This window comes from Urocampus carinirostris, chromosome 3 (assembly GCF_059441175.1).
Source record: "Urocampus carinirostris isolate Australia breed hairy pipefish chromosome 3, RoL_Ucar_1.0, whole genome shotgun sequence".
Lineage (NCBI taxonomy): Eukaryota > Metazoa > Chordata > Actinopteri > Syngnathiformes > Syngnathidae > Urocampus > Urocampus carinirostris.
Window position 1 is genome coordinate 51,720,888 of NC_142351.1, and position 27,806 is coordinate 51,748,693.

The following is a 27,806-nucleotide window of genomic DNA, read 5'->3' on the forward strand; positions in this document are numbered from 1 at the left end:
TAATCCATTGAGTGAAACGATTGTGCAGTTTAAAGCAGATAATGTAGAATATATTCACCTTTTTTCCCAAAAAAAACTAAATGAAAAGCAAAACTAAAACTGACTAAAATGACTTAAAGTACCGTATGTACTCGCATAAAAGCCTATATGACATACAATATACTGTAATCAACCCCCTTAAAACTGCTTTTAAAATAGCCACATACTGACAAAAGTTCATACCCAAAATATTCTTTAAAAAATGTACCTAAAATATGATAATAAAATAAATTTGTGGATAACAAAGATCAATAAACTAGTTTAAAAGCTAGAAATCAAACATTTACTTTTGTGGCAGACACTTGGACAATTTTTTGCAATCATTTCCTTCATCGGCTTGATCTTTGTTGTCAGTTTTCCACTTTTGCTCCACAATTTTATTAACTTCCTTAGGACCCACTGTTATGCGCATGAAAGGGAATGAAACAAACAAAGTCACAATAAAATGAAATACAGACCCCCTCAAACACAATAGGGACCTTGCCGATTGACTTAACAGGAAGAAGAGATTGAGCTGGGCATTATCGCCATCTACTGCGTAATTGACCCTCTGTTCTTTTCTTCTTCTTTGCATTATTTTGCCAGGGCAAAGGCCCGTGACCCACTGATAAGGGGTTTGTGGTCCACTTCCGAGTCCCGACTCACCAGTTGAGAAACACTGCCTTACACTGTCAACTGAAATTGATTACGAATACCTACAAATGTATGCCATATAAATGAATGAACATGTGAATAAACGGCGATTTATTTATATATTCATGTGTTTTGTTATTTATTTGTATTGATATGTGCATGAAAAGTTGGCCTAAGGACAGCAAAGTCATCCCAGGAACGTTACCTTTTCCTTTCCGTTAACCTTGACCATTTTTTTGAAAGGTCTGAGGGTAGAAAGATTCAAACCGTCCCCTTGGCAACGACTGTACTCCCCGCTAGAGAAAACAGGACGTGCCCGCCAAACAGGGGCAACTTCGCATGACTTTGGGCCAGGACCGCACAAGGACATCGGAAAGGGAGCGGGCCAAGTGTGATTTCCGGGCTGGGGCTGAGGAGGGAGGGATAGGATCTCAAGCAGGGGCCACCTGACTGGATGCCAAAGATGAGACCTGAGTTCTGGAGAGGCTGGCCGTCGCCGATCCGTCCTCGTCGTCCCCGAAGGGGTTCTTGCCGCGGCACATGGTGGTAATCATACAGTTGCGGAACTGAAAAGAGAACACAGTAAAAAAAGACCCTGACTATCCACTTCCTGGTTAATCTGGCTGACAGAATATATTCTTCTTTTTATGGTTGTTTGTCTGTTTGTGTGTCAGTGTCAGTCCACCCAAAGATAGCGGGAAGGAGTTTAGACATGACACCTATCTTTCACAGGCAGTGTAGGTTAACCTAGAGAAATGCCTAAAAAAGATAAATCAGCACTTTTTGTTTGCGTTGACTTATTACAATTTCCCAGGCCAAGACAACATGAAATATCAAAACTATCTTTTACAGTAAGGTAGGTTCCCTAAAAAAAACTGTCCGAGCATTTTTGGTTTTCTTGACATTTTATTTTGGAGGGAAGCCTTGAGCTTTATCAAACTACCTGCGGGATTCAGTCTGGACAAAATACGGGTGTGAATCTGGTGCTTTGGGAACTTTCTTCTAACTTGTGTGTTCTGCCCCTTTTTACCATTTTGAGTGTGTACTTGTGAAACCATTTTAGCCTTGTTTCGTACTCACAAGCCTGTAATTTTCAGTTCATTCGTTCAATTTGTTTTATTGTAATAAAAACCTGAAACCGCTTACATCGGCACTTGTTTTTACCCGTCTTGTTTCATGACCCAGCTGTTAATTTGAACCGGGGAGGGAGAAAAAGTCTTTCCTCCCTCAACGTTCACTTCTTTATTTAACTGAATTTGGTTAATATAATACCTTATTTTTATTAATTGGTTTATTTTTTAATAGCTTTGTTAATGCTGCACGGTGTCTGAGTAGTTAGCACGACCACTTCACATTTCTGAGTTCCTGGGTTCAGTTCCAGCTATCAGCCTCACTGCACTGTGTGGAGTTGCATGTTCTCTGCGTGTCTAAGCGGAGTTTCTCTCCCACGTTCCAAATTAGGAACGAATGTGTGTGCAAATGGTCGTATATCTATGTGTGCTCTGTGAATGGGAAAAGGCTCCAGCACCATCGCGATCCTAGTGAAAAGAATCGGTTTGGAAAATGAATGAATGTATAGTTTTGTTAATTAGTACTATTATTTGATGCTGTTTTTTCATGATTAGTTTGTGTTCATATTATTTTTCTTCCATTTCCTATTTATTTTTCTAGTGGGTACTCTGCCCCAAATGATGCCGCCCCCTCCGTCCCCCAAGTGCAGACTGAGTACAGTGGGCGTACCTGCTTGTTGAGCAGGATGTAGATGATGGGGTTGTAAAGGGCGGCGCTCTTGGCAAAAAAGGCGGGCGCGGTCATGAAGACGGGCCCGAACTGGACGCCCTGGTTGGCGAAGATGTACCAGGCCACGCTGGCGTACGGCACCCAGCACACCAGGAAGGAGAGCACCATTACCACCACCATGCGGGTCACCTCCTTCTCAGCCCGCTGGGTTGTTTCCGACTCCTGCTGCTGCGCCGCCGCCTGCGTGCCAGCGTAAAAGAGAAAATGTTACTGGCTTTGAGAAGTACTTGGGGATAACTTTCTATAATACAGGGTGTTCGAAAACTCTTGGGTACAATTTGACATTGAATAACTCGTAAACTATTAACCTGGTAAATTCAGAAAGCTTGTAATCTCAATTTTACATAGAATGTTTAAAGTTGTTCAATGTGAGCACCGTTGGTCACCTGACAAACATCAAACCAAATTGTTTTCCCAACGTTGCATTTTCCATAGTTGCAACAGCTTCTCTTATTTGTTGCTTTAGCTCATCAACATCTCTTGATATAGGGGGCACAGACCCCAAAAAACACCAGAAAAATAAATCGCTTAGTGTGAGACCTAGTGATCAAGATGGCTAGAACCTTAGATCACAATCATTATGTCTTGACTGTTCAATTCATCTGTCTGGCAGTGATGTGTTCAGACATTGTCTGAGGCTTCAGTGTGGTGGCTACCCATCCTGTTGGAAAATGAAGTCACCATACTCTTTCTCACTCAATTTCCCCATTAACCAGTTTTCCAGCATGTTGAGGTACGTCTTACCAATGACTATTGCTCTTTCGAAGAAGAATGGACCGTAGACAGATTCCTCCGACATAGCAGAAAACAGTAAAGCACGAATAACAGAAGCTGCTTCAAGAGTTGACGATACAATGCTGGGATGTGTTTGGCAAATAATTGATCAGCTTTATGCCTGATCAATCGTGCTCACATTTACCAAGTTTAAAGATTCCATATAATAATTGAGATAACAAGCTTTCTGTATACACCAGATGTGTTTGACCACTGTCAAATGCGAACGAAAAACAGTGGCACACAGCACAGCGAAGCAGCATGATGCCAGACAAACATGGCAGCAACCTAAATTTGTTGTATGTCCAAAAAAGTAAAGCACAATGAATAGCAAGTTACAAATAATAAACAATGAACTTGTTTACACAAATGATCTTTGTTTTTACTACATATTCTGTCTTGCAGCAAGTAAATAAAATGTAAATGTCGTGCTTGTAAGGTTTATCATCATTTGATAAGGGCAATTACAATCATTCATAATGTATTCATTACTCATTATCTTGTAGTATATTTGTAGTAGGATTTCTTTGTACTATTTACATTTCTTAAATATTTCTGTAGTATTCTTATGGTATTTCTGCAATAATATATTTGTATTAGAATTTCTGAAGTACTTTTGTATTGTTACTGCAGTTGTATTTTTTTCTCTATTTCTGTAGTGGGATTATTGTAGTATTTTATACTATTTCTATAGTAAGATTGTTGTAGTATTCTTGTATTATTTTTGAACACCTCTTTTTTAAGTATATCCATATTTGACTTTTTTGTAGTATTTCTGAATTATTTCTGTGATAGTATTTTTGTAGGATTTTTGTATTATTTCTACAGTAGTATTTCTATCGTAAAGAACTAAGAAAGATGCTCAAAGAATTGTTTGTGCTGTTTACTGGGTAAATAAAATTGGTTAAACAAATGGTCCTCAATAAGGGGAGCGAGTGGGTGAGGTTGATAGGTGGTGTCCCGTTGGTTGCAGACCACTGGTCTTCCCCGGAAGCGGTAGTGTTTGTAGCTATGCGTTACGCTGACAAGGCCTTCGGTGAAAATAAGTTTGAAACCCCTGCGCTACACAATGGTCAAGTCATGTCAAGTCACATGTATTTGTATAGCCCACAATCACAAGATGTCTCAAAGGACTGCACAGGATTACAATTACACCATCCCCTGATCTTAAACCAACATGCGGGCAAGGAAAAACTCAAAACCTCAGCACGAGGAAAATAAGAAACCTTAAGAAGTGATAATCCCCCTTCCATACACATCTAGCGGTCAAATACTACACACTATCCCTTTAAAGTGTGAGGTGATGACGTGTGGTAGTGTCAGTGTCTGAGGTACCGCTCTGACGGTGCACAGCAGGCGGCTGTAGCAGAAGAAGATGATGAGCAACGGGATGAGGAAATGCAGCACAAACATGTAGACCACAAAGGAGGCGTTGTTGATCTCTGGTTTGGGTGTGTAGTAGTCGATGCCGCACGAGCACTGCATGCCTTCTGGGATGTACCTGCACAGAAAAAATGATTATTCCGAAGGATTAGACAAGGGAAAGGAAACAGAAAACGACATCATCGACTTTTTAGAAGGTAACTATCACACGTGGCACTGAGTGCTTCATAATCAACCTTAGCCAATTATTCCCCTTATTTATGATTGCAATCCCCTTTATTAGACATAACCAGCCTTACAAACAAAGCGCGATAACCATTTACTCAAAGCAAGAGAGAAAAATATAGAATACCATGACAGTCTTTGCATTATACAGTGACAAAAAAAGTTTTTTTGTTGTTTTTGTTTTTTACACATTCAAAAAATTCACCGTCAAAGTAGTTTGAATTGATAAAAAAAAGTATATAAAATAGGGTGAAAGCTGAATTGAAAAGGTATAGTGCTTAGGAAAACCCAGGCACGCCATGCTCAGAGGCCGATGCATGGACATTGGGACGCAACAAACATGCAATATTAATATAATTTTGTCATATTTTAAACAATTCTTTGCTAAAATATTTCAATTCTATTGTATTCAGTCGATGCAGGCTTCATTGAAAAGGCAGGCTGTATTATCTAGCCCCCTCATCTCTGAGGGATGACGCTTTACATCAACAACAATGGCGACCAGGTGATAAAGGTGCTGTATCTGAGTTAGATCAGGAGCTACTGGGAACCATGGAATCCAGTCCTATCTGTTTCATGTGAGGGAATCCCAACCCCAAAAAATGGCATGAAGAGGGATGGGCGTGGCCAAAACAGACACACCACAGGATGTGGTGCCCCGATGACCCAGGTGGTTAAGGGATCCGTGAACCAAGCAGTTAACAAAACTTATCCATTAAAAAAAATGAAATTATATAATAAGCGAAACTAAATAAACTATCCTGGGGAAGGTAAGTGAATTACGTTTTAAATAAAGTTCCTAGTAACTCTAACTAACTACTGTTTTTTAGTAATGTGCCCAAGACTGATGTTCACTTTGTTGTTACTGTATCAATTACGATGAAGACAATTGTACTTCTAATTCTAACAGACTTACCTAGACCATCCCAACAGAGGAGGTGCGGCGCAGGTCAAGGCCATGACCCAAGTGAGCGCCAGTCCGCATATGGCATGCTTGTCCCCAAAACGGAAGTTGCTCATGGGCTTGCAGACCACCACGTAGCGCTCGATGGCCAACACCACCAGCGACCACAACGCCACCTCTCCTGCAAAAGCACGAACATGATCATATGTGATAAAAACGGGCACCTGCAGCGACTCTGAGGGCGTCCTCACCGCCGAGCGTGGCAAAGAATCCCTCAATATTACAGCCGGCCACGCCCAAACTGAAGTAGCCGTGCAGGGCCGTGTAGAGCGTGACGGTGAAGCCTCCCAGCACCATCATGAGGTCGGCCACGGCTAGGTTGAGCAGCACATAGTTGAGCGGCGTTCGCAGCTTTTTGTGTTTCAGGGTCACGTAGAGCGTCAGGAAGTTGATGGGGAAGGTGGTTGAGATGAGGAAGAACATGTAGGCCGCCACCAAAGAGTACTTCCATGGCTCGGCCAGATAGTACTGTGGATACTCAAAGGGGCTGCGCACCACGCCAGTCTTGTTGGACATGGGTACGTAGAAATTGGGGCCCTCTGTGCCGTTCATGGCAGTGGCCGGGCAACTGACGTGAAAAGCAAAGGAGGGATGGGCTGGAGAAGCTCTGCGGCCCCCTGAGGCGCCGTGCCACTTTTTAACTGCCTGCCGGATTAGGGGCGCGCGTAAAATGGAATTAGTGCAATCTGCCGAATCTCTTGCAGCCTAGAAGCGAGAAATTACCACCCGGTTCTCTATCAACATTAACTTGAAAGAAAAATGGGTACCTGTAATCATATCTTATTTACAGACTTATTTTGGAATGCTGTTTCTCCTAATTGTTATAGTATTACTTTTCACAGCACTAATGTTACAATGTCCTATTTTTCATCACACTGCTCTATAATCACCAATGCTACCGTTTAATGTCCGACAATATTCTTGCAGATGGTCTATAAATAATATTAGTAACAACAACAATAATTATTATCTTTAAACAATGGTGTTATCACTCGACCACTAGGGATTCAGATTACCATTATGGTGCCACATTGTATAACGCTGCAACAGATCATTACAGGAATGAGTTCAACCAAAATAAGGCTGCACAACAATTGGCAAAGCATCTGTGCCCTCAAGATGAAGGCGAGACTCAGTGGTGTGTGAGTAAAAATAGTGTGATGAGGAGATAAAATCTAAGGCCTTTTCTCGATTAATCCTTGGTGCTTGCACTGCCGCAAACTGGTATTGATTTCCATTGCATCCAATGTTAATTAATTTGGTCGGCGTATATGTTAACAGATCAACCATTCCTCAAATCCTGTAATTTACGACCATACAACCTCACAGACTGAGTTTTGGGGGCGGTTGTGTGGACACACAAATAAATAGGGTACAAGCTTAAAATAAAAGGAGCTTTTTCTTTCGGTGGTGGATGACCACGGACGGCATGTCGCTACCGCTTTTCTCCCCTTAAAAATGCCTACTAATTTTAATTTGTTTTTACTTTTTACAAATTAAAACAATAAAAACAAATCTTGCCTCAAGACTGACTGTGTTTTGAGCGTGAAAATAGAATGCACAATAACATCTACCAATTTTTGACATCAAAAGGTTGGGATGTACGTTATTGCACGACATTTCACTACACTCTTGTTGTGGTGCACTGTTTTTCCACACACTATTATTATAAAATAAAATCGCTCTTACAACTTAGGGCAGTCTTCAGGCACTACATTGTAAATATTTCTGACAATCATCCTGACATTCTTTTACTTCATTTTTCTCTTTAAAATATTAATCCTGGAGTGCCATCTCTTGTTGTAAACAATGTTCATCATGTGGTTTTCTATGACAATAAGACTATTCTGTTCTACTTTGGCTTAAAGGTGAAGCAATAAAATCACATATCCATATTTCCAAAAGCATTGTTTATTGAGTAGAAAAATACGTTTTGATAGCTGAAAAAGAAAAACTGATGAACTAGTACTATTTTACAAAACATGCCACAGTTCTAGAATACAGGCGCTGACGAATCTGAACGGTAAAAAATAGAAAAAACCCAATGCATGATGCGAAAAGTCCAAGTCGATGGAAAAGAGAGGTACGTTTTCACCACAAGACGCCTGATAACGACAAAAATGTGCTCCTTTGGGCGAGTGAGGCCAAGAATCCATGCCTGCTCCCAAAATCCGACGGCCTTCCCGGTCAGCTTTCAGTTGGCTTCATCGATGGGTCGCCGACAGAAGGGGCAAAAATTGTGCTGGAGCAGCAGAAGCTCGTAGTCTTCGCTGTGGAACATCTGAGTGCACATAAAACCAGATCAAAGAAGATAATTAGAAGTTCAGGTCTGGAGAAGCAATATACAGTGTCTTGCTCCCTCCTCTACCAAGAACTTCCTGCCTTATGGCCATATTTCAGAATTCAAACATAAAGATAAAAAAATTAAAATCAGAATAAGAATCACCAACATGTGAGCCACAATCGTGAAAAGAAACCAAATGTATGCAACATTTTGTGCTAACAAATAAAAAAATTTAAAAGTAGACGTTGAGAAAATATTGACCCCCTTTGAGTTAATACTTTGTACAACCTCAATTCACTGCAATCAGAACCTTCCAAGTATTTCTCTATAATTTTCACACATCTTGAAACAGAAATAATTGACTCTTATCAGTGTTTGAAATACCGTCTGCCCGGGGCATGCATCTTTTACGTCGGGCGTAAAACTTACACAACGATGTCTGCCCGGGTGGCCGACAACTATTTCAAGAGAAAAATATAACGAAATATTTATTTTCAAATCAAACGTTTGCTTTATTCCAATTTCGAAATCGTTGTTCGGTTTGGAAACTTCGGAAGTTCGTTTGGCAAGTTGCATACTCGGCAGCCAATCAGAAGTCTGCATCGAATGCCTTCGTGCTTCCGGACATTCCCGAGTGTTATAGGGTCGTGCATTAGCATATCATTTTCCAAAGTAGACGCACAGAGAACACAAGAAAAATTGAGAAGTGGTTAGGAGCCAAGCCAAAACCTCAGCCCCAGAAGAAAGATTCGAAAGAAGCTAACAATATTGATGACGCTACAAAATCATCGCGGAAAGAGGAGTTCACGTGGCTTGTAGCAGACAACGCATTGCAAACATTGCATGAATGAAGATGAGTAAATACATGTACATACTGATGGCAGATGGAAAACAGCAATGTCATATATATATGCAATGAATGTAATAATGTTATAATAAACTTAATTTTAAAGTGTTGTTCTGTTATACATATTCTGATTATCAATTCTTAATACTTTGCGACAACGGGGTTTGTTGCGATGAGAGTTGTCTGCCCTGGTGTCCGGTAACTTTTTGTCATGAGTTTCAGACACTGCTATTATTTAAATTACTTCAAATTCCATAAGGTTTGATGGTGATCATTTGTGCATTTTTCGATCTTTCCACAAATACTCTTTATAAATTAGGTTTGGACTTTGGCTAGCTTGGGGATTCTAACACCTTAATATTGCTGGTTTTAAAACATTCCATTGCAGATTTTGCTTGATGTTTAGGGTAGTTGTCCTGTTGGAAGGTGAACCTGCGCCCCATTCTCAGGTCTCTTGCAGACGCCGACAGATTTTCTGCCAGAATCACCCTGTGTTTGGCGCCATCCGTTTTCCTATCAACTTTTAACAATCCTCCCATTCCCTGGTGAAGAAAGGCAACCTCATAGCATGATGCTGCCACCCCCACGTTTGACAGTAAGAATGGTGTTTTCAGGGAGATGTGCAGTATTACTCTCAAACCAAACATGAGCCTTTTGGTTGCTTCTCTGATTAGTTTCCCCCTTCTTTGGGCCAAAAGTTTAGAGAGATGGCCAGATCTTGGTAGGTTTTCTTAATCTTCTTGTATCCCATTCCTGCTTTTTCACATTTTTATGCCAGACCTGCCTGGTGTGTTCTTTTGTTTTCATAAAGTTGTCAGTTTTCTCTGAGCACATCACAGAGCAGATGCATCTATACTGAGACTCTGTCATTGTTGTCAAAGCAGCCTAGCAGGTCAGCTCCAGTCTTGTAATACCAGTGAGGCCTAATCTAACAGTTTTACCCATCAAGTCTCACATCCGGTTTAGACAAAAACGTGGAGAAGTAAAAAGCCAGCCTCTTTTATTAGAAATGTATTTTTCTTCTATATGCAACGAGAGCTCCAAAAAGTTGATAAAATAAAGGAGAATTTGGGGAAAGAAGAGCGAGCATACGTACCTTAAAGCATGTGGGACACATGGTGATGCTGACGTCAGGGAGCAGCGAGCGGAAGTATTCCCACTTGAGTGGCGCCGGCCAGCGCTTGATCAGAACGTCCCGCCGGCTCATGGAGCGCAAAACCGAGCGACTCGCCTTGACGGGCACAAAGCGCGAGCCGCCCTGCTGTAGGAGAAAACATGGCTGTCGTCGATCAGGCACCGGTTCACTAGCGGGCTGCAATCGCTTCTTAAGTTTCTTACCTCAAAAACCATCTTGGGGGTGAAGGGGTCATCCGCTGCCTCGTCTAAGCCGTCGTCCATTTTCAACACCTGCGTGTCTGCACGGGCACAAAACGGTCAGATAAGCTGCAATTGGTCGTTTAGCAAATGGGAATTCAGGGTTTCATTTGGGTGCTATAATGTGGATATGCTGACTTATAATAAGAGGTTATGATACAGAGTTCGCTTTTAATGACTTTCAAAACCATTTCTCCAATAACATTACAAGGAAAAAATCTGGCGTGAATTATGCATTTTGCAGAGCCTCAATTATATTTGGATTCAGATATGCTGTGTGTACTTTTGATTTTTTGATCTTGAGTTAATCTTGAATATATTTGTTTTGAGACAAATCTCTCCCAGAGAGTTGGGTAAAAATAACAGTAATATGTAGCTTACATTTTCGGTTGCAGAAAGTTCTTCCCATTACAATTTACCACTGGCAACACTAACCCGCCAAAGAGCAGTGTCGGCGTCATTTTTAAGCAGACTTGTTGAGAAACATGGCAACGATTTCAAGCATATGCTAACACTTGACCCATAATTGAGCACTTTTCAACCCTAGAAAACACAACATTAAATTTGTATGATTTTTAAGGATTTCAAGCACCTGTATGATCCCTGTTGACGAATGTTGAATTGGCTCAATTTGTAGTTGTAGCAAATACCTGTGTAGTGAATGCGACATCACATTTTTTCGGTTTATGTACCAGTAAAAAAAATCAATAACCGGCAAAACATGATTTTTGGGACCCTTCATCCACTTTAGATGATTTCACTTAGCTATACTTGCGTCAACCAAAAGCACTCAAACAGGAGAAGAATTGACACGTTTGTCTGATTTTCCGTAAATAAACAGATATCTAAAAGCCTTTTTGATTCAGACATAGAGAATAAAACTAATTAAAAATGGCGCTCGAAACTGATCGTCATTGAGCCTGCATTCCGCAAATGTCAGCTGACCTTTGAAAGCCGCTTTGGTCGCTGTCATTGTCCTTGTCATTAGTTTTAGAAGGATGCTAAGTTGTCTAAAAATAGCCAAAAAGCTATTGAACAACGGCAAGGTATAAGTGATGGTGACAAGTGAAAAGAGTTGAGAGTTTATATCACATAACTAATTATACAATTATTGTGATTAGACATACATTGAAAACAGAATAAAAATTAATGCAATAATGCCCTCTTTGTCTCTGTTCATACACATGACCATTACATTATTTCTCCAGAATATATTTTATAAATAAACACTGTCATATTTCTTCTTATTTTTATTCCTGAAAAATCTTTTCACGCTATACAGCTTTTGGGTTTTTTGTCCTCTTTCTTTATCTTAATGACACAATTGGACTGAATATTAAATGCCCAACTTCCGTATTTGGATATACCACAATTTTCTAAATGTTTTCATTTGTGCATATAATAAGAAATTGAAAAAAGTCTTCATCCATTTTTTCCATTATTGCTTAAAACAAATGTTTTGAAGACGATCCATTACTCTGTTATTTCTAATAATGTAATTCTTTGCCGCTATAGTAGATTGCGGGTTGAAAAATACTATGTGATCCATTATCCCTGATAGCATATTGATATTGGTGACAAATCTTTTGTGGCGCTGTTTACCAAAAAGTGAACGGCACTTGTCGAGCCGTGATCCGTTATCCAAGATCACATATTGCTGCAAGCTGGGACCAACAAAGGGCACGTTTTCTGACGTTATTTGCCCCTAAACGGACTGCACTAGTGCGGCTGCAATCCATTATCCCCAATCCCGTATTGCTGTGGGTGGGGCATGGCAGGTGGCACTTTTGTCTGAACACGTGCCATTGTGACCCACCTAAAGAAAACTACAGTGTTTTGTCCAAGATCCGTTATCTCTAGTTGACTGTTGCTGAGAGCAGGGGCCCACAGAGTCAATGTGTGTCAGTCTTGGCACATCTTTTTTGTGCATATTAAGAAATTGAAAAAAGGTTATTTTCTGTTTATTTGACAAAAACGAGTTGATATTTTGCCTTGCCGTTCATAATCATATGATAAAAGGATGAATTACCTCTCAATCTTTGTTTTTCACAGGGTTGCGTAGGGTTACTTTAACTTGATTACTTTCAATTACTTTTGGATCACTCCAATACCGAATATGCTAATATAAGACAGAAGAAACTAAATATGAATAAAATTACTAAATTTTGTGCAGGCTTGGGGAGTAACGGAACACATGGAATGGCAAAAATGATGTTGGCAAGCTGTTTGGATTTATTTTCAATTTGTTTCTGTCGCATTTCATGTTAGTTTTGCCGGAGATCAAAGACATCAAAGCCAGGAGAGAAAGCTTACCACCTGATGTGAGTCATAATTGTATTCATATTTATTTATTTTGTCTTTTATTAGCATATTTGGTATTGGAGTAATCCAAAAGTAATTGAAAGTAATCAAGTTTAAGTAACCCTACCCAACCCTGGTTTTTCAGTAGGGTTAGGGTTAGTGAGTTGCTGCTTGGCCACTTGATATTGTCAAGCAGTTTCTTATGTCCCTCGTAATTACACAAACATACTGAAATCCCTGCGGTGCTGGATTTAAAAGCTTAATCCTGAAAACGCCACATCGGTTCTTTGTGTGACAGACGACGAGGGTCGCCCTTGAGCTTGTGCCGACTAACGCAGGTTAAACCTGCAGCTTGGCGTCTCTGAGTGTTAGTGTCATTAAGATGAGAAGAGCTAACCCTATTAGCTGCACAGCTAAGATGACTTAGCCGCGGCGGCTTAAACAACGCCAGACAATCCTGGCCTAGGGCCGACAAACACGTGAAATATTTAGTGTACCGTTGTCCATTTGCTGCCAGTGCATGTCTGTCTGCTCTGTGTGAGGAACCTCCAGGTCAATGAGAGCCACAGACTCCTCGCCAGTGATACCATCTTCCAAATAGAACTGGACCAGGGGGAGAACCTCTGCAAACGCAAAAGCACATGTCAGGCTTAAATTCACACCAGTTGCAAATCCAACTTTTACACCAATGAGGGGCAATGAGGAACTCTGTAAACATTCGCTCAAAAACCTGATGGATACATGGACCCAGCAATTTCCAATGTCCATTGCAATTGTATAAGTTCATCAAAAGCAAATTACTTTTACATTTTGTGTTTGACCCAAAAAAAGGAAGAATAAAAACTACACATCCCAATATTACAACAATCCCTCTCTCGGGCTTCAAATGAGCCCCAAACATTAGAAAGAAGAAAATTCTAAATCCCTCTGTCACTCTTTAAAAAATTCTGAAACGTAGAACCAAAATTAAACCGATATTTGAACATTAAAGAATACCATTTAAAGGGACATTGTGTAATATTTGGCCACTAGATATACCACTGTATACACGTGTACTAGAATGACAATAAAGAAGATCTGAATCTGAATCTGAATCTGAATCTAGATGTTGATGTTTTTGTGTAGTACAACCAAAAACAAGCACAAGAGAGGTTACAAACGAATGGAGAATCAAGGTGACCAAGCCGCATCATTTTTCTCCTCTTTTTTTTTTTGACAAACCTTTCACAAGGTTTTTGTTTTTTGGGGTGGCCAGAGCAGCAAGATGACCAACAATTTTGTCAGTAACCTTGAGGCAGGGCTTAATTTATGTGAAAATTAATGCAAATTTCTCAACCTTTGAGTACTTTTAAAATTTATGTTTATATGATAGTTAATGTATTTTTGCCTACTACTTAAGTCAATATTGTTATTTTTAGTGAATTAAGTTTATTTGTACCACTAGAAGATGCTAAACTATAGACACTGTTCCTTTAAAATCTGATCTGTACATCCCTTTCCTCTTCTGTTCCTCCCCAAGTACTCCTTCTGTCTTAACCCTTATTCATCCAATCAAAGAACTGCAATAATGCTTTTCCCACCATAATCAGCAAACTTATACATCTCAAACTGCTACAAACCAGAATGCCACCTTTCTCTTTGTACAAGGGAACCACACATACACTACGCCAGTCCTCTGGTACCACTCCAGAGGTAAAAATTTCAGCCCGACCAGAGTCGCGGGTATATAAACCCGAACCCACCCAAACCGGATTTGATAAACTGTGCTGCGAGTAAACCCAAACCTTTGCTTCACCGCCAAACCCCAAGTTTTACTTCGGTCGTACATACGAAAAGGAGAAAAAAAGGAAAACAAACAATTGCTGTTAAAATGTCAGAAAAAAAATTGTTAAAACGTCATATTGTCAGATATAACGAAATTGTGAATATGCTTAATTGCTGTTAAAATTGTCGAGAAAAATTGTTCAAGCCTCACATTGTTTATTTGCTGTTAATAAGGTCAATAAAATTGTCCAAACCATCTTGATATGCTCTACCATGCAACCCAGCAGCCTTCACTTCAATCATTGACCCAACTGCTGCTTCCACCTCCCCCTCACAATCTCCTTCTCATTCAATTCACCAGACTAAGGCATCTGTCAAAGGAAACGTAATACACCCAAAAAACTGTTTAGAGCATTTGGCCATTCCAATAATTAAATCCTAACTTAAAGCAGAGTCTAAGTGCTATTTTGTGCCACTTACCCATCAGTAATAATTACAGCACATTCTTGCTATTTAACCAGTGCCATCTAGTGAAAACAGCTAAATACGTACAATTTCTTTTATCGGCAATGCTTATGATAAGGACATAATTAGTGCGTGTCAGGTGAAGCTAATTTTAAAATCTTAATTGGAAAGAAGTACTTAGACATCAAATATATGGAACACGTGTCAAACTCATCGCCCGTGGGTGGAATGCGGCCCACCACATTTAAGTGTCTAAAAATAAACAGGACAAGAGTGCTTTGACAAAAAACAACATTTCCTACAATGCCCGTCGACTACGACACCCACAAAATGATGGCTCAGCGCCACTGCACGCCAGTATTTACATTTCAATGCCAATGAGTGGAATTGAGAAATAAATTATCCAAAGAATGTCCAAATTTTGTAATATTTAGTGTATAATACATAATATATATGTAGTGACGTATGTGTAGTAAAAATTGTCTCCCCCTACAGTCATGTTTGTGACTTGAATAATGAATACATTCAGAGTTCTTTTACATAAAGGAGAAGTTACATTGTTATTGCATACCGATAACATTTAGTTGCATTTATAAGTTACATCAGGCCCTTTTGAGGACAGCCATTACGCTAATAAGTATATCGGTGAAAATTAGTTAGACATCTTTTATCTAGAACACCTCATCTCATCTCATTAGCTGCACCGCTTATCCTCAGTAGGGTCGCGGGGGTGCTGGAGTCCATCCCAGCAATCATCGGGCAGTGGGCAGGGGACACCCTGAACTGGTTGCCAGCCAATCGCAGGGCACACAAGGACAGACAACTCGCTCGCTCATTCACACCTAGGGACAATTTTGACCGTCCAATCCACCTGAAATGCATGTCTTTGGAATGTGGGAGGAAACCCACGCAAGCACGGGGAGAACATACAAACTCCGCACAGTAATTCCACACAGGAGGTTCCCAAGACATTAGAACTGTGCCGCACACGCACTAACCACTGCGCCGCCGTGCTGCTATCTAGAACACAAATGAAGGAAAACAAAAAACAACTAACATTTAGATGCCAGGGATTTTTGTCTAAATATTTTACGCTGCATCTCTGGTCAATGAACGCCCAGGAATCTGACGCGGAAGATGATTGATTATTTTGCATGGGTGAGGCCTGGTTTTCATCAATAAAGCGTTTATTTCCGGATGAGAATTGTCTCCACCAAAAAAACTTGTATTTTATAAGAAAAGGTATTATGGAATTGTGTCAAACATGTAGGATTGTATTTGTATTGTATTTAGTATTAAGGGTCTTAAGATTTGGTGTCCTTTAAACAAATAATAAGCTTCTGGATATGCTTTAGTTTAAGAATATATTTAAGTATGTTTTTTTTAGGAAGAAGTGCTCATTTACTCAGACTTATTTGGAGGAATCTTTCGGCATTCCATTCTTTTTTCTCAACTTGAGCTCTGACCACTTCCTGGACCTTTTCTCTTGGGAAAACTTCACACAGTGGACCAAAGTGGCTGGCAACCATGACTTGGAGCAAATTAGAAGAGCAACAAGGACCTCTTTCTTTGGGAGCCGTCGCCAAAGAGGTGATAGAGAGTCACCCAATGCTGTCGGCAAAACAGGCCAAAACAATCCCAAGCGTTGTGCAGTCCTCATCTCATGAGATCTTTCTTTGAGATCTCAAAACGTGGGCGAGCCACGAATCGGTTGTGCTTTCGGAGCCAGAGATGGTTTCATGATGCACTCACCGTAGGAAGAGGCCGAATAAATGAAAGGCTGCTTGCAGTTGAGGCAGGCCGTCCCTTGGTTACTCAAAAGCGGTTTGTTGGAGCAGCGGTAACACATCAAGGCTTCCGTCAGTTCCTTCCGTAGCAGACGACAAAAGAAAAGGAATGTTGCACATGGAAAGAGTCAACACAAGGTGGAGTGGGACAAACCTCGCTATCGTGGAATGGTTTGGCTCGAATGGTGAGGCTGTCAAGTTCGATGCACTCCTGGAAGCGAGAGGGGATGTACAACTTTTGGAGGTTCTCGTAGCAAAGTCTGGCCAACTTGAAGGCGCCCAGTTTCCGACTTTGCTTGGCCAAAGCATACAAGGTGTTACTTGGAAGTAAGTTAAGGGAGAAAACAAACAAAGAAACAAACTGCACCAGATGTCGACTCTACAGACAACAGCCAAAATCAAAATGTTCCATTTTGGGATCAAGCCCTTTTCACAGATTCACGAATAAGCGTGTTGCCATGGCAACTGGCAACTTAGTGGTTGCAGCTTTTGGTGGCTTGAAAAGGCCATCTTACTTTGGGCTCTTATTAACATATTTCGTGTGTGCACACGCGGAGAACATTTTAATTTGCAGTCTGGTGGCTAGTTGAGTTCCCGCCCCCCCAATAATGTAATATCATATTGTAATATTCAAATGGTTGGCAGCCAAAACAGAAAATTTTCTTGTGCTCAATAAAAATAAAATCGTTAGAAGCGTTACAACAGAATTTTTCTGAGACAATCAAGTGTTTTGTGTGTCTCCTGCGGGCACCGTATGGCACCTCCTCCACACCAGCTGGATGGAGAAGCTGAGGGAAGGATACACTTTGAAGATGCCTGGCGGGGGGTCCTCCTTGGGCAGGTTGCTCAGGAGGAATCTGCAAATGTTGAAAAGCGTCTCTGGCATCAGCGAACTGAAGGGCTCATCCTGAGAAGAAAGAGGCAAAGTTCAGCTTTCACATAATCAAAATGAGATGGCAAAATAAAAAGGCAAAAAAGTCCAAACTAAACTTTTGTAAAAACAGTTCACCGGTGATGAACAAGACTGAAGTTCGAACACAAAAAAAATAACACGGTAGCCTATAAACTTTTTTTGACTGCCCATAATATTTAATTTTAAAATTAAAATAAAACAATATTAAATACCTCAAAGAGTACATTTTAAGGCCGAAATCTGGATACTGATACGACTGTGATATTTCTGCTTGAACTATTGTGTCAGAATCTTATATGAGCCCATACCAAAAATTTCACTGTGATCGATATTCTCCAATAATTTTCTTTCTTTTTTTTTTAATTGAATGGTCAGGATTCCAATCCACACACCAAGAACAACTAGTTCATAAAATAATAAAATTCCCCAAACAAAAATAACAGATGATATTAACAAAAGACCAACCTGACTACTGTCATTTTTCCTGTCATGGTAACACTCGACTACAATAATTTGTAATTTTGAAGGCAATATTGGACGGGCACATCTATAGCCTGTAGTTTGAATTTTAGAAAAGGGGCTATATTTCCTTAGGTAAAAATAAGAATAATTAACTCAACTGGAATCATCTTTAAAACATAATAAACAATAAAAAAAAATATCAAAACCTATTAACCAAAAAGGACACTTTTTTTCGAAGGGTAAAAGAAAAATTACACGATCCCTTGTGTAAGATACAACAATGAATCAAGATTCTCTGAGCGGCCGTGGAAAAGCTTCTTGTGGGCCACATCCAGCCCACGGCCTTGACTTTGACATACATGATATAACGGCATTAATAGGGTAGCCTAGGCCTCAAATGTGGGTTCTTATATTAAATCGGTGTGTACATAGAACTTTTAATTTAAATAATGATGCAACTTTGTCTGCACAGGCTTTTTTTGAGGGAGTGGCTAAAAGTTAAACCAGGGCTTCATTTTGAACAAGAACAGAACAGGTTACAAGGTTTTCCATTTACTGTATTTTCAAGACTAAAGGGCGCACAAAGAAAGTCTCTGATTTTCTTAAAATTGTGTGGCACGCCCTATCATGCAGTGCGCCCTATGTCTCATGTTAAGCACCGGACGTAAGGTTGGGCCGCCGCCCCGAGACTGGGAGGTCACATGTTCGAGCCTTGGCCGAGTCATACTTAAGACAACATTTTTAGGTGAAATCCAATGTTTCTGTGAGATCGTTTTTTATTTCCAACTAAATACAACTTGTATGGTCTCTTTTGACATTGAAGCTACACTTGTTTAGACGGCAAAAGCTGCCCACTTGTGACATGTGACGTCACACGCAATGCATTGTTGGCGGAAGTACTTTCTTATGAATGCTAATGCTGTAGTGTATCTAGCAATTTAAAAGAGTTTGTGTTGCCAGAGGCTGAAGAGAGTTGCCCTCTTAAACATAGATTAAATCCAAAACCTCCCTTTCCCTTCATTGAATGATTTTGGTGTTTTGGTCCGCTATGGCGTGTTGAATTCTACACTGCGCGGAAGATCATGGAAACAAAAGCAGCTGAAAAGTATAGCTCATGTAGAGGGGAGTCAGATTTAAGCACAACTGCAGTAGCAGCAACAGCTCTGTGTATGTGTTAAATACAGAAATAGAACCCGCTACGAAGACTGCCCTTTTTTACACGGTGTGCCCGATGGTCGTGAAAATACGGTACTCCGATGGCTTTTTCAGCCAATCTTGTATGTTCTTACCGTGTAGCGCTGAATAGGGTCATAGACATGATAAAGCTCTGCAAGGCTCTGAAAGTCTTCAAACTTTTTCAGCATTTCATCTCGCTGATCTTCATTTTCTGCTGCAAACATTGGGAGATATTAGGACAGTGGCGATGGTGCTTATCTGCCCCAGCACCAGGTGTACTTACCCCTGGCGATATCCAGACACTGCATGGATAGCATCCAGTAGTAATAGCCAGCGTCATCAAACCTCCTCTCCGCCACCGCGTTCTGGGTGAGCTGCTCCAACACTTGCACCGCTTTGTTCTGTTGCCCGGCCTTGTGGAACGCTAGTGGACCACACAAAACAGGATAATCACTGCCTAATGGCAATCATATGGGAGTAGCCTCTTTCACCAACATTAAAAGTCAAGTCAGGTTATGTCAATTTGTATAGCCCTTTATAACATTAAGTCTCAAAGAGCTGCACAGACATCTATTACAATATCCTTTATCTGAAACATACACTAAGGCATGGAAAAACTAAAAAACCTCAGCTTGAGGAAAAAATTGGAAACCTTGAGAAGGGACCGCACATGAAGTAATTAAACCCTCACAGGATGTCTAATCTGCAATGGATGCAAGGGCATTAACAGATGGCGAACGTTGATTGTTCTATTTTGGAATGCAAACAGTTTTTGGTGTTGTTTTGCAGAACAAGTGTTAGGATTGCAAAATGTCTCTCAGCAAAAAGTCGTTTATTCACGCATAATTGCCCAGCGTTGACGGGCATTCTACTTGGGCAAGATTGTTGGGCTGTGGTTTGTTGAAAACGAGCCTGATAGCCACTGGGGTGCGCCAAAGAGCCATGTGCAGTTTAATTTTGTTGGTATTTATTGGAGGTACCCGCACACGTAACTAACTAAAGAGACTCGCAGAGGCCCTAAAGTACAACTACGTCAATCTTTATGAAAATCGGTTCAGCTGTTTTGGAGCCTATATGAGACACAGACACACCAAGACAACCGACCCAGACAGAATACACTAATACTCATTCGATTTAGTAAATGGAGTGAACCCGATAGTTTTATTATTTATGCTAGTGTTTTCTGAACAACTCTTAATATATTAAGTCGTTATACCCTAGAAATGTATTCAGTATTTGCCTTTCAAGAAGATATTTATGTTTTTGGTGTTGGATTTTATCAAATAAATTTCCCCCAAAAATATGACTTATACTCCGAGTGCGACTTATACATGTTTTTTTTCCTTTTCTATAATACATTTTTTGGTTGGTTCGATTTAAAGTCCAGAGAGATTTAAAGTAAAGGAAAAGAAAATTAGGTATAAATATAATATATAAAATAGAATAATACGGTACATAAATTAGTATACTATCAAGTACAATACTCGTAAATTAAGCAGAGTAGTTTTACAGTTAATTGCTAACAGCTTGCAAACACTGCTCGGAAAAAGTCAGGTGGGTTCCAATAAAATTGAGGTGGGCTTCTGGCCTCCAGACGGCACGACTCGCTCGTGTTCAGCGCTGCTAAAAAGTATCACGTTGTCGAGTGGCCACGCACCAGAAAAACGCATTGTTTCCATTAAATAGGCGCGGAGAGATCGGACAGGAGTTGGAAACGCCAAACTCACCTTTTTGCGCCTCCTCGAATCTGTCATTCTCTGCCAGCCACTGAGCGTAGGGCACAAAGACGTCGTTTTTAAAGTTAGGATACTTCTCTGTCAGTGAGAAAGCCTAAAAAGAGAAAAACAACAATGACTTAACTACATCGTTTTGATGAGCATAACCAGTCAAATGCTGTCTAAAAATTAATCATTTAGGCAGGGCAGGGTTTTTTTTGCACAATTTTGAGCATGGATTTTGTCTGACATGAGACATGAAATTAAAAAAATGTGGCCAACCTCTTCCCAGTTCTGGTTTTCAACATGAAGAAGAACCAAGGCCTGCAAGTCGCCCATCTTGGAATATATCTCTGAGGCATAGCCCGTGTGCTTCAGCTTCTTAAAAAAATGAGCGCATCTAGCCAGTGGTTCTCGTTCGGCCTTGTCCAACTTGCGGGCCAAGCTGATCAGCCTGGATACAAGAAAAAAAAAATAAAATACCCGGAAATACCAGACAAGAAGCAATGCAAGCAATGCAGCCCGCATAGGGAATGTACAGTGCCGGTGTCAAAGCAAAGTCGCGGACCGCTAAATAACTTGATTTCTAAAAAATTTCAAAAACCTTCTCTTGCTTTAACCGTTATCATAACACAGTGTTTTCAACCATTGTTCTGGGTCACACTAATGTGCCGTGAAAACGTGTATAGCGTGCTGCAGGAAATTTCCCAACGTTATCTTTGCAAAAAAACATGCCATTGTTCAGTAGCTTTGCTGTTTTCCTTTGAGCCATTGGGTAACTGCAACAATTATCCATAACAGTAAGAAGTGGCAGCTAAGTATTATATTAAATTTCCTCTAATGACTTAGTACATGGAAATGTACTTAAAAATGTGTTTGAAGTTGTTTTAAGCTTGCACACCAAAAAGTATAAGATAAATCATATAAAGTTAACAAAAAATTGAACATATTCAAAAGAGATTTCTTCCACAGCAAGATCATATTTTACTCATTTGATTACTATTTTATTATGGTTAGAGAAAAAAAAAATGAATATAGTTAAATTCGATCCAAAATATAGTAAAATACAAATTTACAGAAATTTTTATAAATTAATAATTGTAACTGTAAAATCGATCCATTTCAGTAGATTAAATGTTCTTTTTTTTATATGCCAATTATCTGCTGATGAGGTAGTATAAGTAAATTATTAAGTCACCTATTTGGTTACGAAACAATTAAATCAATATTATAAAGTATACAATTTTGCAATTCATTTGCAGATTTTAATTACTTTCTTATTTTATCAAAAAAAAAAAAAAAAGAAACAAGTCAGAACCTAGGTAAAAATTTGGTTTGTTCCACTGGCAGATCATTTTAGCTCTTTTGAAATATTATCTGTATTATTTTTCTTTAAAAAAAAAAGGAAAAAAAAGAAAGAAAATTAAAAAGATGATACACATATAATAAAACTTGAAAAACAGGTTAAAAATGTAGTTGAATAATAACATTGAAATTACTAACTAAAATTAATGAGCTGTCTGAATTCCTTAGCAATGGTAACTATCTAACGTTATCCCGTTCAATTCGGATTTTTTTTTGCAGCTTATGCAACGACGCGGCCAGTTCATGCATTTCTTTTAACGGCCGCCTGGGGCGATTGAGCAGTGAAGGTAAGAGTGAGGCAGGTAGAATATATGTGTTGAGGAAGATGAGAATTTAATGTAACTTAATGCTTTGTGCATGAATAAAATTAGCGTAAACAGACCCTCACCATGGAAAACGTTTTAATCGACCACATTAGGAACCATTTTCCAGGAATGTTTATTTGTAACATAAATACTGTGGCGGAACGAATGGAATACAAGAAGCAACGTGGATTCCTATTCATCTGTTCACATGATCTTGTGTTTTGGATTGAATATTTTACACGGTTGGATTTTATGGATTGTCCTTCATATAACAAAGCCATTTTTGCAGACATTAAAAAAAAGTTGAAGACAGCCAGTGGACGGAATGGTGAGTTAATGCGGATTTAAAGTTTTCGGGTATCTCTTTTCAGACTGATCGTGATGTTTCTCTAAAAAGATATTGTGAAATCCCAAGAGTCTGTACTTTCCAATGGTATGAGGCATGACATGTTTCAGTGACTGGTGACATCGTACAGACACATATTTGTTTATCAAAAGTCCGGCAAAACGATAAGGTGTTAGGTTATCGTATACTATTAAATATCTTTCTGTGTACTGTCTTCCTGTGTAAATATGTTTCAGTGTGGGCACATGTGGCTAACATCAGGTGCAACTTACAGTATGTATGTACAAAATGTTTCTCCTTTAAAAAATGTTCTGAGTGCGGTCTATAATCAGGTACGCTTTGGTCCGATTTTAACGGTATTCTAAATTAAGGCAACATAATTTAAAGGAGCTGGACAGAATTTGGAAATTTCAACTTGCTGCCGCCATCTGGTGGCTTGTCAGCTTGTTCATGACGCACATGCAAGTAGATGCATTTTTTAGACATGCTCAGATAACTTCTCCTTTTCTCATATTTCTTGGGGTTTGGTTTTGCATTTTGACTGTACTTGAAGTAGGCCTCTTCTTACTTGCCATTTTCATGTCACATCAATATATAGAAACAAAATAAAAATGTGGGGACAAGCATTGACGACACTCTCCAGCACTACCTCCAGCCCTGAATTCCACTTACCTTCTGTGTTCTGCCCGAACAGGTTTGCCAATAGTATGATAAATGCATATAGGCGCAATGGAAAACAAAGTATAAAGGCTCTTTGAAATCAGATGGGCATTGTAAACACAGACTTAGTAGAGAAAATAATCAACTTTCAACTCAAACACCTCAAAGTATTCACCCCACAATTAAGCTTTAAACTAACGTGAAACTGATGACCGTGTGCCTAGAGAATTTTTTAAAGAAAAAAGGGTGCCTTGGCTTAAAAAAGGTTGGAAAACGGAGTCACAACACAACCTTAAAGTGGATATAATCAGCTAAATAATTTTTTGGGATCTTTTTTCCATTTTAAAAGAGAAAATTTCTCATGAAATGCAACGTCAACGTGGTGTTTTCTTTTTAGGGCTCACACCAACCCTGACCTTGTTCCATTATTATCGACTCAATGCAACAATTCAACGAATGCCAGCTTCTTCGGCAATTATTTAACGTTCGACAACCTGAAGTTAAGGTCAAAAAGACGTGCTTACATGTCTGCCAAGCCGTGCTCTCCCAAAACTTCGACAGCCTTCAGATGTTCCCCGGCGGACATGTACATTTCTGCTGCCGCCTGCGGCTCCTTGTTGCACGTTGCCCAGTCGGCCTGCTTGGTCATCAGGATACGAGACGTCTTTGGGTCCGCCTGACCCACATAGTCCTGCCATGTGCAAATACACACATGTGCAAAAAAAAAAAAATTATTGCTTGACATTTTCTAGATGACAAGCATAGAAAGTCAACAGCAAAAAGAAGAATTTAAGTGCTGTTACTGTTTGCTCAAAAGTCACAGGCTTCGAGAAAGAGATCGGAGAAACAAAGTGCTCAAATAATGACCAATCCCCTGATTGTTGACCCTCAAAGTCACAATGTGTGCTTATGTGTTTTAGGACTAACACCTCAAAAATGAACCTTCGAAACTCAACTGTCGTTACAATACGGTGCATTACTCCGCTACTTATTAAAAGTAGATCGTGAACCACAACGTTCACTGATCAGTAGCTGTTCCTTCCCCGCTCACAGTGCACCATCCACCAGCAACACAGAGAGGAGTGGGCGGTGTTTATGTTTACCTACAAAATACAACTGAATACAGTTACGGTTCTGCCGTCTCAAGCACAGAGTGCAAGAATGTTGAATTTCGTTTCATGGAGATATTCCCCCTACCGTTTATACTTGCATCCAAGCCATATTTACATCTATAACACAAATTACTGAAATCAGAGGTTCAACTCATAAGCCCATAATTGGTTTTGTGTCAAATAAAGTGAATGGTAGGCTGTGTGTGGGGGTGTGGGGGTGGCTTATACAGGAACAACAAAATAAATGAGGCAAATGCGGGCCAAAAATTAACGGCAATAGTGTGCTAAAATCTGGTCTATTTATTTGTAATTTTGCAATATTTACATCTATAACACAAATTACTGAAATCAGAGGTTCGACTCATAAGCCCATAATTGGTTTTGTGTCAAATAAAGTGAATGGTAGGCTGTGTGTGGGGGTGTGGGGGTGGCTTATACAGGAACAACGAAATAAATGAGGCTAAAATTTGGTCTATTTATTTGTAATTTTGCAATTTGCAATACAACAAAAATAAGACGTCTTGGCCAGTACCCAGAAATAGAAAAGAAGATATTTGAGTGGTTCTAAGCAGAGATATAACATTGATATGGGGTGTCTCGGCTAGTGTTCGCTTCCAAGATTGTACAAGCAAAGAAATATGAAGGGTTTACCACTTCCAGAGGTTGGTGTACACATTTTTGTCTTTTTTTTTTTAATTGGCTATAGAAGCAATTTTACGAGGTTCAATGCTTGAACATATTAGTAACTAGATACTTTCAGAGTAACACCCTATTTTTTGGGTATCAGTAATGTAGGAATGACAGAATTGCTTTGAAAAGGAACCAACTAGTAACAGCAACTAATAACTCTTTTTCAGTAACTGACTCAACACTGGTAGTAGTTTACCACTAGAGGTCTGTGTTATAAAGACTGGAGCCAAAGTTGGGCATTTGAATAGGCTACCAAATGGAAGTTCAAACAATATAACTTTGCCTATCTGAAAATCTTTTGTTTGAGCAAAGATTAATTTCAGCCAGGGACAGGGCATGAAGGAAGGAAAAAGCTGGACTTAAAAGAAACTACCAATGGCTGGAGTTAACTGTATTTAGGGTGCTAACTTTAGCGGTTAGCTACTAAAATGGCTATTAAAAGCTTTCGAGAACCAACCATCAATTTGTCAAGCAAATAGACCACCTTTATTTACATGCATCAGCTAACATAAACAATAGCTGCAAGATTTGGGTCAAATTTCGTAGCAAGTGACTAGCAGGAGTTTCCAGCAGGGAAAACGAGTGGAAAAAAAAGGGTTCATAAAAGCTTAAAATGCAAAGTACGGATGACAAACAGTGAAAGTTTGGTTCATGTGACTCAGCAACAATCAGTGGCCGTTAAATCTATGGTAAAAGCACTGCATAATTTGTCATTCTAGCATTTGTAGTAAGAAGATCGCAAAAAAATAGTAAAAGAAATTTCTGAAACTTTGTGTAAAAAATATGTATATGCTTTTCCTTGTGTAAATTGTGTATTTCAGGTATTTTTTTCAATTTGTATTTTTCACATTTCTGTTTTTTCTCAAGCATGTAATATCTATGTTTCAAGTGCCGCCAAAATGACACTTATAATCTTAAGCATTGTTTAATTGTACTTTATGAAAAAGGTCAACTTGCACACAATGGTGTTAATAAGTTTAAGGATTAAGCATCAAGTTTTACTTCACTGCCAAAGTGATTATTGTGTCCTTGTGCATTGTGCCATAATACTGATACAATACATTCTTATAAGAAAACACCAAACAATGACAAGCTTTATGATGAGAAAGAGACATCATGCACGCCACAGCAAGCAGCTGTCATCACTGAGAGCATCCTCAACATGATCCTCAATGACATGCTTACATTTTTGCATCGCAATGCAAAGTTCTCAAAGAAGGAAGAGTGAGTGAGTTAATGAGCAAGGGGGATAGTGGTTACTTTTGTTTTGTTTAAGATTGTAAAAGATTCCGTTTTGTGCACATATTTCTTATTCGTCTACAAAATTGTAATATTTGAATAAAGAAGAGAATATTAATGCATGTTTATTTTTTTTTACGATTCATCAATTAACCCTAAAAAGAATCGTCAAATTATTCGATTATTAAAATAATCGTTAGATGCATGCTTAATATATGTATTTACACATTTATTAATTTATTTAAAGCAAGAGAGAAGCCTGGCCCGAACAAAAAGTAAATTATTGGCATTTTAGCATTAGATTTTCGCGCTGGGCTCGGTCTCTGGCTTGGTATCGTACCTCTTATGGGTACCCAAAAAAAAAATTGCGAAAGGCTGAGGAAAAAAAAAAAAGAGAGAGATTTTAAAAAATGGTGCGCTTTGGTCACTTAGAGTCTCTATAGTTTGCAGTCTTTCTCGTGTTCGGTTGCATGACACAATATGAGACATTTTAGGTAGTTCCTCAGTTTGCATAGATAGTCCGTAAAGAGGCAGAAAGCTTCCAGAGGCAGACTACCGCAACCAAAAACAGCCTTGACATCAAACACACATCCCCCAACCTGACATGCAAGAAACACCACAGCTGCTTGGCTCAAACAGATGTGCAGCTGATGATGTAAGACTTGGCGTGCATGTCAATAAATGAAAAGCGTGAGCTTGTTTTTTCAAACTCCAAGTGAACGCCACAGAATTCCCGAAAACGCACATGCTCTGCTCAATTTCAACTCCAACCGAGTGTGGAGGCTAAGATTGTGGCGCTGGTAAAAGCAAGCTCTCAGCTTACTTTGATTTGAGGTGAGGTTGATTTACGAGACCTCAGGGGTAAAATGAAAATGTAAGGAAATGTGTGTATTACTTAACACCACCAAGTGGCCTACTGGAAGTCCTTCATTTTTAACAGTATGTCAAGTATTGTATTTTCCGCACTAAAGGCGCACCACATTATAAGGCAAACCCCCAGTAAATAGTCTCTTGTGATATGTTTTTCATATATAGGGCACACTGGACTATAAAGGCAAATGGAATTAAAACAACTGTCAGGGTTAGGGTTTCACATAAAATAAAAATGTGCTGAGTAGACAATTGCATATCATTGGATGCAACTGGAACCAAACTCAAATGGCGGCGTGGAGTACACAAAGGT

General features: G+C 39.5%; 2 protein-coding genes across 5 annotated transcripts in view; both read right to left on the reverse strand.

Annotated features, from left to right (window-relative positions):
* Positions 1-768: 768 nt before the first annotated feature.
* exorh (extra-ocular rhodopsin) lies at positions 769-6,414 on the reverse strand. The gene is made up of 5 exons (XM_088332312.1): positions 6,010-6,414; positions 5,771-5,939; positions 4,582-4,747; positions 2,413-2,652; positions 769-1,238 (listed from the first exon to the last, which is right to left on the reverse strand). The coding sequence occupies exons 1-5, from the start codon at positions 6,368-6,370 to the stop codon at positions 1,104-1,106; spliced, it is 1,071 nt and encodes a 356-aa protein (XP_088188438.1). The 5' UTR covers positions 6,371-6,414; the 3' UTR covers positions 769-1,103.
* A 1,295-nt stretch (positions 6,415-7,709) lies between these two features.
* ift122 (intraflagellar transport 122 homolog (Chlamydomonas)) overlaps positions 7,710-27,806 on the reverse strand; it is a 42,472-nt gene continuing 22,375 nt past the window's right edge. For 2 of the 4 annotated variants that reach the window (XM_088332316.1, XM_088332315.1), the window contains exons 18-29: positions 24,107-24,273; positions 21,189-21,360; positions 20,919-21,021; positions 19,475-19,615; positions 19,305-19,402; positions 17,444-17,547; positions 16,795-16,960; positions 16,606-16,720; positions 13,122-13,247; positions 10,288-10,364; positions 10,046-10,210; positions 7,710-8,099 (exon numbers count right to left, since the gene is read on the reverse strand). In XM_088332316.1, coding sequence (XP_088188442.1) covers positions 8,013-8,099; positions 10,046-10,210; positions 10,288-10,364; positions 13,122-13,247; positions 16,606-16,720; positions 16,795-16,960; positions 17,444-17,547; positions 19,305-19,402; positions 19,475-19,615; positions 20,919-21,021; positions 21,189-21,360; positions 24,107-24,273 — 1,521 coding nt within the window. In that variant the 3' untranslated portion in view covers positions 7,710-8,012. Of the gene's footprint in view, positions 8,100-10,045; positions 10,211-10,287; positions 10,365-13,121; positions 13,248-16,605; positions 16,721-16,794; positions 16,961-17,443; positions 17,548-19,304; positions 19,406-19,474; positions 19,616-20,918; positions 21,022-21,188; positions 21,361-24,106; positions 24,274-27,806 lie in introns of all 4 variants that reach the window. The other 2 variants (XM_088332314.1, XM_088332313.1) reach the window with 1 other exon arrangement.